The sequence below is a fragment of the Marmota flaviventris genome, chromosome 2 (assembly GCF_047511675.1).
Source record: "Marmota flaviventris isolate mMarFla1 chromosome 2, mMarFla1.hap1, whole genome shotgun sequence".
NCBI lineage: Eukaryota > Metazoa > Chordata > Mammalia > Rodentia > Sciuridae > Marmota > Marmota flaviventris.
Window position 1 is genome coordinate 197481680 of NC_092499.1, and position 12342 is coordinate 197494021.

Genomic DNA, 12342 nt, shown 5'->3' on the forward strand with positions numbered 1-12342 from the left:
TTCCAGGAAGGCTGCTGGGAGAGGACATTCCACAGGGGGGTCCCAGCAGTCTGGATGCTCTGGGGGGTGGGAAATTGCAGGGTGCGGCCCTGTTCTCCTGTCCCTGCCACGACCTCAAAAATAGGCTAAAATAGGAAAAAGAACCCAAGCCCAGGATTGCGGCCTTGGCCAAGTGCAGGGCAGGCACAGAGTGGGGCTGGCGGGACCTCCTGTAGTGGAGCTGAGCTGTCCCAGAGAGGCACCCCCAGGCTGGTCCCCTCTCATGCAAATACAGGCTGTCTGCTCTATTCCCTGTGGATGAGGCTGGACGAGCATATGGTCAGGGTCAGCAAGGGGCCAAGCAGGGGACCTGACTCCAGGTCTGTGTGGCTCACAGAGCCTGGCCAGCAGCCTCCACAGAGAGGTTAGGTTGGGCCTCACCTGGGGATTCCCTGCCTTTTCGCGACATGCCAGCAGGACACAGCACTGCGTTCTCCTCCCACTCCCGGAATTTTCTAGCTTCGTGTTTACAGTGGAGGCCAAGCCAGCCCGCCCTCCTGGCTCCCCACTCTGGGGAAAGTAGCAATTTGTGTGTCTGTTTTCTCCAAAGAGGTGATATGGTGGCCAGACAGGTAGGGTCCTGGCAAAGTGTCCTGGGGACCAGGAAGAGGAAACACTTCCTTTGCCTTCTGTTCAGCCACCAGATCCCCCGTCTTTAGGGGTGCGTCTAGGCAGCTGGTTCTCCTGGCCGCAGGGACCCGCCAACCTCAGGCAGCTGGCTACCTTAACCTCACAGGCCCTCGCTGACAGGCCTGGGGGCCAGCTCAGGGAAAGGAGGGGCCTGCGTGGGGCCCCAGTGCGGCTGCTGACCCTGACCTGGATGGATTTGTCTGTTGGCCTGGGCGTTGGTCTTTCCACCTGCCCAAGGGGTAGACCAGCTAAGCACAGCCACAGAGGCCTGGCCCGGAGGTGCCTGGTGACCCTAAGCCATGGCCTCGGGCTGCATCTGGTTTCTTGTGTGCATTTTCCTGGCTCATCCTGGTACAGAGGTCAGCACTTTTTTCTGTAAAGAGTCAGATAGTGGGAATTTAGGCCCTGTGTGCCTTGTGACCTGTCACACCTGTCCAACCTTGGCATTGTGGCTGGAGAGCTGCCAGCTGCAGACAGTGGTGGAGCTCTTTCCAATAAAACTTTATTTGTAGGAAGAGGTAGTGGGCCAGATGTGGGTCCTGGAGCCTCAGTTTGCCGACCCCTTGGTTTGTGTCCATACCTGCCTTAGCCCCGAGGTAGCGTGCGTGTGCTTGGCCGGCTGTGGCTTTACTGTTCACAAGCAGGTCTTCCACCCCCAGGAGTCCTGGTGTGTGGTGTGAGGTAGGGGTCTGGCTTACTCTTTCCCAAGTCAGAGTCCCATCTGCAGAGGGCCCTGCAGTCCTTGACGCCCGTCACACCCTGAGCAGCCAGGGGGTTTGGGACACACCAAACCTGTGTGGGGCTACCCCAGCCCTTGGCTGCCAGGTGGCAAGTGTGGCTGACGTGTGGCTGTGAGTCTGACTGTGGCTTGTGTGTCTGGGTCTGCAGTGCTGGAGAAGAGCGAGTTCAAGGACGAGTCCCAGTACTTCCGCTTCCACGCTGACGAGGAGATGGAGGGGACCAGCAGCAAGAACAGACAGCTTCGCAACGACTTCAAGCTCGTGGAGAACATCCTGGCCAAGCGGCTGCTGGTAGGAGCAGGCTGGGCCCGGGCACCGCCCTTCCCAGGCCTCCTGTGGGATTGGAGGTGGCCGGAGGGCAGGTCACTGCATGGCCCAGGCGCCCTCCTCACACAGGTCCGGGTGCTGGGCACCCTCCCCTTCTTCCAGCTCCTCTTGTCTTCCCGGCTGCTGCAGCCTGGCGCTATGCCTGGGGACGGCCTTCCAAAGCCACTCCCCTGCCCCCCAGAGCCTGGGTCTCAGACTGGCGCCTGCCTGTGTTCAGTGGCTGTTGATACCTCTGCAATTCAGGGAGGTCTCACAGCTGTGCAGGAAGTTGACCCGCCTAGCCCCCCAAATCCTCTTTCTCTGCCCACCAGTGAGCACCAGCCCCTCCTGATGCATGGTCCCAGCGGGTGGTGGACAGGGGCTCAGAGCCGGTTGCTCACCCTGCCCAGGTCAGAGCCGGAGTCGGCCTGGTGTGGAGACGCTCAGTGCCTTCTGTGGGTTCCGTTTCTCCTTCCTCTCCGGGGCTCCCCGTCATACCCAGGGTGGGCTGCAAGTGCTCAGCGTGGCCTGGGGGACTCTGCCTCTCCCCTCCACCTCCGGTGCTGTCCTCGCCCGGCCCCAGCCACCTGAGCCCTTTCCTCCCCCTTCAGTGCCTCAGGGCCGTGGCCCGCTGGCTGCTGCCTGGGGTCCTTCCCCACTCCCGTGTCCAGCCCTCAGCGCCAGTGTGGCCCTCGGCCGCCCAGGGCAGGCCCCGGCCCTTAGCTGCTGTCCTGTAGTTCAAGCTGCTCACAGCCTGCACCGCCGTCTGCGGTTGATCCCGGGCTGGCCCTCCCTTGCGGTCAGCTGCAGAGGGGGACTGTCCAGTCCGTCTTGCTGGGGAGCGTGTCTGCCGTACCCACGGAGCGCTTGGCGTGTGTGACCGGCGCCGCTCCCTGGACGCTATTGCATGGCTGTGCCCATTTCCCTGTGTCCCCAGGAGCCCCAGGGCCTACTTCCAGCAGTAGAGGGCTGCTGCTCCTTGAGCTGCTTCTCCACTCCCACAGTCTGCTTTATTCATTAAGTCATTTATTGAGCACCTATGGTATGCCAGTGGATGGGGAGACAGTGTGGAGAGAGGGGACTGTCCCTGGGTTGGCAGGAGGAAGGGGTGACAGATTGAACACACACCAGGCTCTGGCGGGAGCCAGGTGGTGCCCTCACCTCAGGTGCCTACTGTGTGCAGGTGGGGCTTGTATTGGCCTGGTCTGGCTGCTGTGCTGTAGGCCCCTCATCTGCACCCCACCCTGGTGGCCCTGGGGCATGAGGAGACAACAGGATCCCAGTCCTGTGGGCATCGGGGTGGGGTGTCCTGGGCACCTCCTGCCTTACCGGCTCTGCTTCGGGCCCCCAGATCCTGCCCCAGGAGGAGGACTACGGCTTCGACATCGAGGAGAAGAACAAGGCCGTGGTGGTGAAGTCGGTCCAGAGGGGCTCGCTGGCTGAGGTGAGGCCTTAGGGCAGCTCTGGCAGGGGCTTGTGCAGGTGGGAGGGCAGCTTAGCAGGTCTGGGGACGAGGGCTGCTGCTCTCTCTTGTCCATATCGGGAAACTGGGCCCAGGACCCCTGCAGGTACTGGGGAGCCGGACGCCCTGGGCCGCTCAGCGCTGTCCTGGTGCAGCCCACCAGCGCCCCCTGCTGGTTCTGAAGCAGTTTTGGAATGAGCTGCGAGGATAAAAAACCTAAATATTGGTGGCTCGAACAGGAGGAGCTCATTGTCCCCTGGGCATGGTCTGGAGGAGAAGGGATGGGAGGGGATCTGAGCCCCAGACTCGCAGCTTCTCCTGGGTGGGGAGGTGGGGCTGCAGCTGCCAGGCCAGGCAGCCCAGGCTCCCAGAGCCCTATGTGAGGGGCAGTCACGAGGTGGCCACCCTGTTAGACCCCCTGCTCCACCCAGCCGGGCAGGCCACCTGTGGCCCCTGTAGCTGTGTCCAGACTCAGGCCCCAGGCCCTGCAGGGCTTCCCTGGGGGAGCCGCCTTGGCCCGCTGGGCTGTCCGTGTCCTTGAGGAACACAGGGAGGGTCCTTCACTGGGGATGGCAGTGTTGGTACTCACACGCCTGTCGTCTGCTGCCCCCAAGATGGCCGGCCTGCAGGTGGGCAGGAGGATCTACTCCATCAACGAGGACCTGGTGTTCCTGCGGCCCTTCTCGGAGGTGGAGTCCCTCCTCAACCAGTGCTTCTGCTCCCGCCGCCCCCTGCGCCTCCTGGTGGCCACCAAGGCCAAAGAGTGAGTGTCCCCGGGCCTGGTGCCCAGCCTGATGGCATGCTGAGGAGGGACCAGTGCTGGGGCTGGTGGGGTGGGAGCTGTGCGGCCTGGTGGGTGGCCGTCACTGAAGCCACCATGGGACACGCTGCCCCTGCTCTTTAGCAGCCTCGGCTGGGCCGAGGGGAGTGGGCCTGGCATGCGGCCCTGTCAGCATGGTCACAGCTCCTGCCCTTCATGGGCCCCTGGTCAAGTGCGGGACAGAGCAGGGGACAGAAGTACACAGGTCGGGGCGTGAGATACGTCCCCAGCCGGGGCAGCGAGTGGTCCATGGAGACGCAGAGAGCTGGCCTTAGACTGTGCTGTGCAGATAACATGGGCAGAGAGCTCACCAGGGCTCCTCACGGGGACTTCTGGGGGAGCAGGGCTCCAGGCAGAGGAAGCAGCGGTGCCTGGGCCTGCGGTGGGGCCGTCTCTGGCAGCTGTGAGGCCCAGCGGGGAGGCCGAGGGGCGCGGACGGGGTGGGGGAGGCCAGCGGGACAGGGCGGCCAGGCTTGTGGGGCCCTGCGCCACGGTGAGCCCTGTGGAGAGCGGCTGGAGGTTCTGACGGGGGGAGAGGGAGGGGCGGCGGGACAGACAGAGGTACAGGGGAGAGTCGTCCATTGAAAACTCATGCGCTTGGTGTCTACGCCTCTCTTTTATTTGAGGCCAGCGCTCTGTTGACGGGAGGGGGGGTTCTGATGTGACAGTTTCAGTAAAAGGCCAGCTCGTTCAGGGAGATCTGAGCACGGTTTGGCCCGTGCAGGTGGCAGAGCTAGCCAAGGGGGAGGCGTCTGCTTGACGTTCCGGAAGCACCTGGGGTTGGGAACAGGCTTATGGGATGGCTTTATCTGGCACACGAGGGGACATGCCAGAACAGGAGGGACGAAGGCAGGACTGGGTGGGTGTGTCTAGGACAAAGGACGCCTGCTGCCCACCCTAGCAGGTGTGGCCCCTCTCTGCCATGGTGGAGAACGGGCCCCAGCGTGTCTGACACTCGGGCTTTCCAACCCCTCTCTAGGGGACCCGGTGGGTGTTTTTTGGGGACAACACCAAGATGTGCTGGGCCACTTCTCACCCTGCCATCTACGATAATTGAGTCAATGTCCACGGGGGTGCTGGCCTGGCCTCCAGGGCTCCTGGGTGTGGGGGCGGGGCAGGCAGGCCTGTGGAACTTCGGGGCTCTCGGCCACTGAGGATTGGTGGCATGGACTCTGGGTAACTGGCATGTCCCCTCATGTGGGACTGGGCTTCCTGGTGCCGCTCCTGTTTTGGGCTGAGTTTCCCAGAAGCCTTACAGGCAGGGGCTCCCCGAGGTGGCCCCAGGTTATGGGGAAGGAAGCTGCTTTCCTTATGGCCTTACCCTGTCACTGTGCCTGCGGCAGGACCATCAAAGTCCCCGACCACCCAGAGGCCCTGTGCTTCCAGATCCGAGGAGCCGCCCCGCCCTATGTCTTCGCCGTGGGGAGAGGTGAGCAGGAGCCTTGCTGACCAGCAGCAGCTCTGGGCTGGGGCTGTCTGTGTCCCCAGAGTTCAGAGTCACGGGGACCCGTGCACCCAGCTCTGCCGGCCCAGGTGCCATTGGCATTTTTTTCCCTTCCTGAAGCTAAGACTTGGGAACACTAACCACACGTGGGCGGAGCAGCCTGAGACACCAGGGAGCCGTGGGGACCACAGCAAGGTGACGGGCCCTGTTCGTCCCTGAAGCGGCAGCGCTCTCCAGGCTCGGCCTTGCGGGGCAGGGACTGGCCCTGGAGCCAGACTGGGCGTGTCAGGAGAAGTTAGGGTCCCATAGAGCCATGCTGCAGCCCCAGGGCCACCAGCTGGGGGCCTCTGCTCTCTACAGTGCCTTGTCCTGGTGGCCTCAGGAGTCACTCTGTCCTGGAGAGGAGACGGGCAGGTCTGCAGGACTGGGCCCAGCATTGTATACCCAAAGCTTCCTTTTAAACTGTGAAGGTCACTTTTGAGGTCAGAGTTATACATCTAATATCTGTTCACTAAGAAAGTGCACGTCATACAGAGGGCTCCTGAGAAACGGAGAACATTTTAGAGTGAGCTTGTTATTTATCTTTAAAGCAGTGATTTGTGACTGTGGGTGACTTGCCTCCTTCTCCAGAGAACATCTGGCAGGACTGGAGATGTTTTCAGTGGTCACAACTGGGGAGGATGTGCCATTAGCCTCTAGGGCAGACCGGAATGCAGCTGTCACCCCATAGTGCCCAGGGTGGCCCTACAGAGCCGAGCTCCTTGGCCCAGGCGGTGGGAGAAGCCCTGCCCTGGAGCACCGCAGCGTGTAGTGATCAGCTGTGGTAGTGTTCATGGGTGTGCCAGCAGCTCTCCGTTACTACAACAAAATACTCAAGACTGTCACCTTACATGGAGGAAAGGTTGGCTGGGCATGGTGGCACATGCCTATAATCCCAGCAACTTAGGAGGCTGGGGCAGGAGGATCCCAAATTTAAGGCTAGCAACTCGGTGAGACCTTGTCTCAAAACAGGGCTGGGCTACGGCCTTGGCCTGGCTCTTCGTGTTTCCTCCACCTCTGAGAAAGCACCCAGAGCCAGGCTCAGTGCTGGACGCCTCCTGTGCCAACTCCCTGGTCTCTCAGGAACCTTGTGAGTGGCTTGATCCTCGTCCCCTCTTAGCAGTGAGGACCCTGAGCCCAGCAGGTGGAGGAGTCCTGAATGATGGTCCCATGGACAGCAGGGTGTGCCCTTGTCACCTGCCCACCACAGGCAGAATCTCAGTCTTTGTCTGCAAGTCACATCGTCCCCAAGACCCCAGGGGACGCGGGAGGAAGGTGCACCTGGCGACTGGTAGCGCCGGCTCAAGCCCCAGCTTCTGGCCAGGTGGCCTCGAGGCTGCCGATCCTCCTGAGCCTCTGCTCCCCTGGCCACACGGGCTGACCCTGGTGGAGGACCACGGGTTGTGCAGGACAATGAGGGAGACGAAGCTCTCGAGTGACATGAGCCTGGATTCAGACCCGGGTCCCCTGTGTGTGGCCTTGGCTAGCTGTCCCCTCTGAGTACATCTCTCCTGTGAAGTGGGGTGCCAGGTCCCACTCTGTGCACTCGGGGGCCACTGCTGGCTCCAGGGGGAGGTGTGGTCGGGTGCCTCCGGTGGCCTACCTTGGCTGCTGCGCCCCGCTGCCCTGGCCCTGCCTCAAGCGCTCCTCCCCCAGGCTCCGAGGCCGTGGCTGCCGGACTGTGTGCCGGCCAGTGTGTCCTGAAGGTCAACGGCAACAACGTGGCCAGCGAGGGTGCCCTGGAGGTCCTGGAGCACTTCCAGGCGTTCCGGAGTCGTGGAGAGGAGGCGCTGGTGAGCGGCCGGGGCTGGGTGCCCTCCCTGGGGAGACGTGCGGGCAGCACAGGGGGCTCTGCCCAGGGCACCAGAGGACTGCCCCCACCCCCCACCTGGGTCCCCAGCTCTGGGATAGGGACGGGGGCTCTAGGCAGGGTGGCATCGTCCACCCCCTCTGCTGTCTGTCTAGGTGTCCATGGCCAGACTGTGACTTGGCCTGGGGACACGGGTGCTGGCACTTTCCAAGGCTCCCTCCCCTGGCAGTGGTGGGGCGGGCGCCATCCAGGCCGAGGGGCGTTCCCGGGGGTCTTGGGAGCTCCAGGGACATCTGGGAGGCTCCTTTAAGGCAGTGTCCCTAACCGGCCCAGAGCTGAGCGGGTGGCCCCTTGGCCCCGTCTCCTCCTCCCTGGCGGTCCCTCTCACAGCGGCTCCTCCCAGGGCCTCTACCACTGGATCTACCACACCCACGAGGACGCCCAGGAGGCGCGAGCCAGCCAGGAGACCCCCGGAGAGGACACGGGGGCCCTGGAGGACGACCAGCCAGACTCTGGTAGGGGGAGGCGGGGGCGCGACAGGGACAGGGTGGGTGTCCTCTTCTGTGCCAGTGTCCTGCCCACCTGTGGGACTGGGTGTGGGGGCAGATGGGCAGGCTCTTCCAGGGCGGGGTGGACGGCAGCAGGCAGCAGAGGCAGCCAGCGCCTTGGAACGGGCTCCGGCCGCCCTTGGGTTGAGGCTCCCGTCCCGTGCGGGTGCCAGGGCTTGGCTGCGGGGCGCGGCGCCGCGCCCTCCTCAGTGTCGCCTGCCCCCTGGCTTCCAGCCTGGCCCCTGCTGTCCCTGGGCCCACAGCTGAGCCTGCGCGAGGACGGGCCGGTGGTCAGCCTGACGGTGGACAACGTGAGCCTGGAGCACGGCGTGGTGTACGAGTACGTGAGCACGGCCGGCGTCAAGTGCCACGTGCTGGAGAGGATCGTGGAGCCCCGCGGCTGCTTCGGCCTCGCCGCCAAGGTCCTGGGCAGGGGCCCTCCTGGAGCCCGAGGTCCAGTCCCTGTCCCTGCACCTGGTGGCCATGGGCCGAGGAGGCGACTTGTCCCGTAGCCTGAGTCTGCAGCATGGCCGCAGCGGACCTGACCTGGGGTGCTGGTAGAGCGCGGACCCTCCCGGCTCAGCGGGTGCTCAGCGGCCACTGCTGCTTCTGCAGGTCCTGGAGGCCTTCGCTGCGGAGGACGGCGCCTTCGTGCAGAACTGCGGACGGCTCATGGCCAGGAGCAGCGCCATCGTGACCATGCCCCACTTCGAGTTCCGCAACATCTGTGACACCAAGCTGGAGAGCATTGGCCGGAGGATCGCCTGCTACCAAAAGGTAGCTACGCCCCACAGGTCCACCGCTGGCTGCCAGGCGTGGGACCTCACCTGGGGTATTTTTTCGTCAGTGTCAAACTCCAGTCCAACTTTGCTTAAACAAACAGGAAATTTCATGGGTTTCTGTCACTGAAGAGTGCAGAGGTGAACTTCAGGCATGGTTGTATCCAGGCTTTCAATCGGATACGACACTATTGCAGGAGTACGGCCGCTCTCCGTCCCTCGGCTTTGTTCCCCACGTGGCTTCACACTCGGGCCGTGAGGTGGTGGCCCTCATAGCTCTGGCTTTAGCACTATCAGAGGGAGCTCTTGCTGGCCCTGTCCTGGTCCCTGTTGGGGGGAAGGCAGCCCTGCCTGAACCTCAGAGCTGAGCCAGGAGAGACGGTTGCTTGAGGCCAGCTCAGGTGCAGCAGCTGACGTGGAGAAGTGGGTGCACCTAAGTCCTGAGGCCTCCGCGCCCCGGCCTCTGCCCGGCCCAGGAGGGACAGTGTGGGGGCAGTGCTTCCCGTTTGGAGGCCCTGCTTCCTAGGGGTGGCCCAGAACCCCGGGTCCCCGCTCACGGTCCGTGCCCCTCTGCTCTCAGTTTGCAGCTCAGCTGAGGAGCCGGGTCAGCCCCGCCTTCAAGCAGGCGGCCCTAGAGCCCCACCCCCTGTGCGGCCTGGACTTCTGCCCCACCAACTGCCACGTCAACCTCATGGAGGTGTCCTACCCCAAGACCACCCCCTCGGTGGGCAGGTCCTTCAGCATTCGCTTCGGACGCAAGCCCTCCCTCATCGGCCTTGACCCTGAGCAAGGTACCTGCTGGTGTCTGTTAGAGGTGGTGCTTAGACTCACACTACGGTACCTAAACAGAACAGTGTCTGGGGGCCGACAGTCCAGGCTGGAATGTGGCTCCGTGGTCATTAGGAGTCCAGGCCCTTCTATCTTTCTGCATCACCATCTCTAGAAGGGGGCTCTAACTTTCAGGGTGCCTCATGGTAGAGTATGGCTGCTGGTGTGCCAGCCACCATGTCTGCATTTCCAGACAGGAAAAGCCAACCGTGGTTAAAGGTGTATTGGCATCAAACTGAAACTGTCTTCTTGAGGTAACTTAGTGGATCAAGATTCTGAAAAGGGCTTGCACCTGTGATCCCAGCTAATGGGGAAACTGAGGCAAAGGATCGCAGAGTTTGAGTACAGCATTGGAACTTAGTGAGACCCTGTCCCCAAATTTAAAAAAAATTGTTTTTAAAAAGGCTGAGGTAGAACTCAGTGGTAGAGCATTTGCCTGGCCTCACGAGGCGCTCAGTTCCATCCCTGGTACCTGCCAAAAAAGGAAAAGAAAAAGAAAGTTCTGGCAGGGAAGTTCCCTCTCCCGGAGTTCTGGGAGTGGGTCTGCTTTCCGCTGACCTCCCGCCTGCCCTCCTCCCCCGCAGGCCACCTGAACCCCATGTCCTACACCCAGCACTGCATCACCACCATGGCCGCCCCGTCCTGGAAGTGCCTGCCTGCTGTGGACGGGGACCCCGACGACAGCCTCGGGCCCCCCAGCGGGGCCCTGGGCCCGGAGGACCGGGGCCTGAGCTTCCTGCTGAAGCAGGAAGACCGTGAGGTGCAGGACGCCTACCTGCAGCTCTTCACCAAGCTGGATGTGGCCCTCAAGGAGATGAAGCAGTACGTCACCCAGATCAACAGGTGAGCCCGGGGCCGCGGGGAGGCGGGGCCGCGGGGAGGCGGGGCCGCGGGGAGGCGGGGCCGCGGGGAGGCGGGGCCGCGGGGAGGCGGGGCCGCGGGGAGGCGGGGCCGCGGGGAGGCGGGGCCGCGGGGAGGCGGGGCCGCGGGGAGGCGGGGCCGCGGGGAGGCGGGGCCGCGGGGAGGCGGGGCCGCGGGGAGGCGGGGCCGCGGGGAGGCGGGGCCGCGGGGAGGCGGGGCCGCGGGGAGGCGGGGCCGCGGGGAGGCGGGGCCGCGGGGAGGCGGGGCCGCGGGGAGGCGGGGCCGCGGGGAGGCGGGGCCGCGGGGAGGCGGGGCCGCGGGGAGGCGGGGCCGCGGGGAGGCGGGGCCGCGGGGAGGCGGGGCCGCGGGGAGGCGGGGCCGCGGGGAGGCGGGGCCGCGGGGAGGCGGGGCCGCGGGGAGGCGGGGCCCTCGGCCTCACTCCACAGCACGGGAGTGAACTTGTTGAGGGGAGCTGTCGTGTACACAATGTGCTGGGCTCATCAGATGCCAGGGGCACTCCTACTCCCAAGGTGACAACCCAGAGTGTCTACAGACATTGCCAGATGCCCCTGGGGGCCATAGTACCCTTCCAGCAGAGCAGTGAGTGCTGCAGCCTCCTCAGGGAGGCCGAAGCACCTGGTGAAAGCCTTGGGATCTTTGTTCTTTTAACATCCCAGGAAGATAGACAGCTGGACCTGAGGTCCCCCTTGCTGTGACACAGCAGGGCGCATGCAGCACCTCCTGTGCCAAGGGTGGGCACTGAGTGTCTGCAGGGCAGCAGAGTGGGGCAGAGCAGGGTTGATGGCACCTCCGGGATGGGCAGGCCAGAGGTGGGCCATTCTGCATGAAAGTGACCCCTTTCTTCAGCAAACATGTCGGGGAGGAGGCAGGACATAGCCATTAGGACCCTGGAGACCAGCCCCCAGAAGCAGCCTCTGGATGGGGCTGGGGCCCTCCTGGATGTGGCCCTCAAGGAGATGAAGCAGTGCATGACCCGCCTGGAGGGGACGATTTTGAGAGTGTCAGGGACACTTGAGCAGGGACTAGGTACTAAGGGGGCTAAGTAACTGCTGATTCCGTTCTGCATAGTGAGAGGCACATGGTCACCTTAAGACAGGGCGTATCCCTGGAGCCTGTTGGCATTTTGGGTGGGTCATTCTGTGTTGTGGGGCCGCCCTGGGCACTGTGGGTGGGTGGCAGCGTCACCAACCTCCATCCCCCAGAGGCCCTAGAATCCCTTGCCCCTGTGATGACAACCCAGACCGTCTCAAGACGGCGTCCAGTGTCCCCTGCAAGGCACATTGCCCCCTGCAAGGCACATTGCCCCTGGGGGAGATCAGAGGCTGAAAAGCCCTGTGCTAGAGTCACAAGGGGGATGGACAGGGTGACTTGTTCTGGAGGCTCTCTTAATCCTCAGGGCTGGGAGGGGGGGCTGCAGCGACAGGTGGACCCCTCGTGTTGCTGCCCCTGCTGCAGGCTCCTGAGGTCCTGTCACGCCCTCTGCCTCATGGGTGGGGACTTCTCTGTAGAGGCCGCGGCTGCAGACTCAGGAGCCCAAGGCCTGGGCTTTACTCCTGGCCTGTTGGCCGTGTGACCTCAGGCTGCCTCTCTGACCTCGGTTTCCTCACCTGCAGAGCGGGGCCAGTTGTGACCCTGATCTCGTGAGAGGCGGGATGGTGGCTAGCCCGGGCTTGTGGGTCGCCTGCGAGGCCCAGCACTGTGTCTAACGCGTGGCTTGTCAGTCCCCACCTCCCAGCCTTGAGGCTCCTGTGACACCATCCCACTGTGCAGGTCGAGTCTCATGAACAGTTTGCCTCAGGCCTCTCAGACAGGAGGTGGTGGCGTTAGGGTTTGAAGGGGCTGCGGCCTGGGCAGGAACTGCCTTTTGAATGACTTTTCCTTGTGCTGAGCTGTGTGCGTGTTTACCTGCCATCTGTCCCCGGTGCTCTTGTCCGTGGTGGCAGAGCCCAGGGGTGTCCGAGGCCCCGCGGCCTGCCGTCTGGAAGCCATGCCCTCTGGGCCATGTGCAGAGCCCC

General features: G+C 63.6%; 1 protein-coding gene across 1 annotated transcript in view; it reads left to right on the top strand.

Moving 5' to 3' along the window:
• The window catches only part of Prex1 (phosphatidylinositol-3,4,5-trisphosphate dependent Rac exchange factor 1), a 139378-nt gene that overhangs the window by 110261 nt on the left and 16775 nt on the right, over positions 1-12342 (top strand). The window contains exons 16-25 of the mRNA XM_071609007.1: positions 1558-1700; positions 3067-3159; positions 3792-3940; positions 5341-5426; positions 7137-7273; positions 7694-7805; positions 8073-8260; positions 8454-8615; positions 9198-9408; positions 10030-10288. Coding sequence (XP_071465108.1) covers positions 1558-1700; positions 3067-3159; positions 3792-3940; positions 5341-5426; positions 7137-7273; positions 7694-7805; positions 8073-8260; positions 8454-8615; positions 9198-9408; positions 10030-10288 — 1540 coding nt within the window. The remainder of the gene's footprint in view (positions 1-1557; positions 1701-3066; positions 3160-3791; positions 3941-5340; positions 5427-7136; positions 7274-7693; positions 7806-8072; positions 8261-8453; positions 8616-9197; positions 9409-10029; positions 10289-12342) is intronic.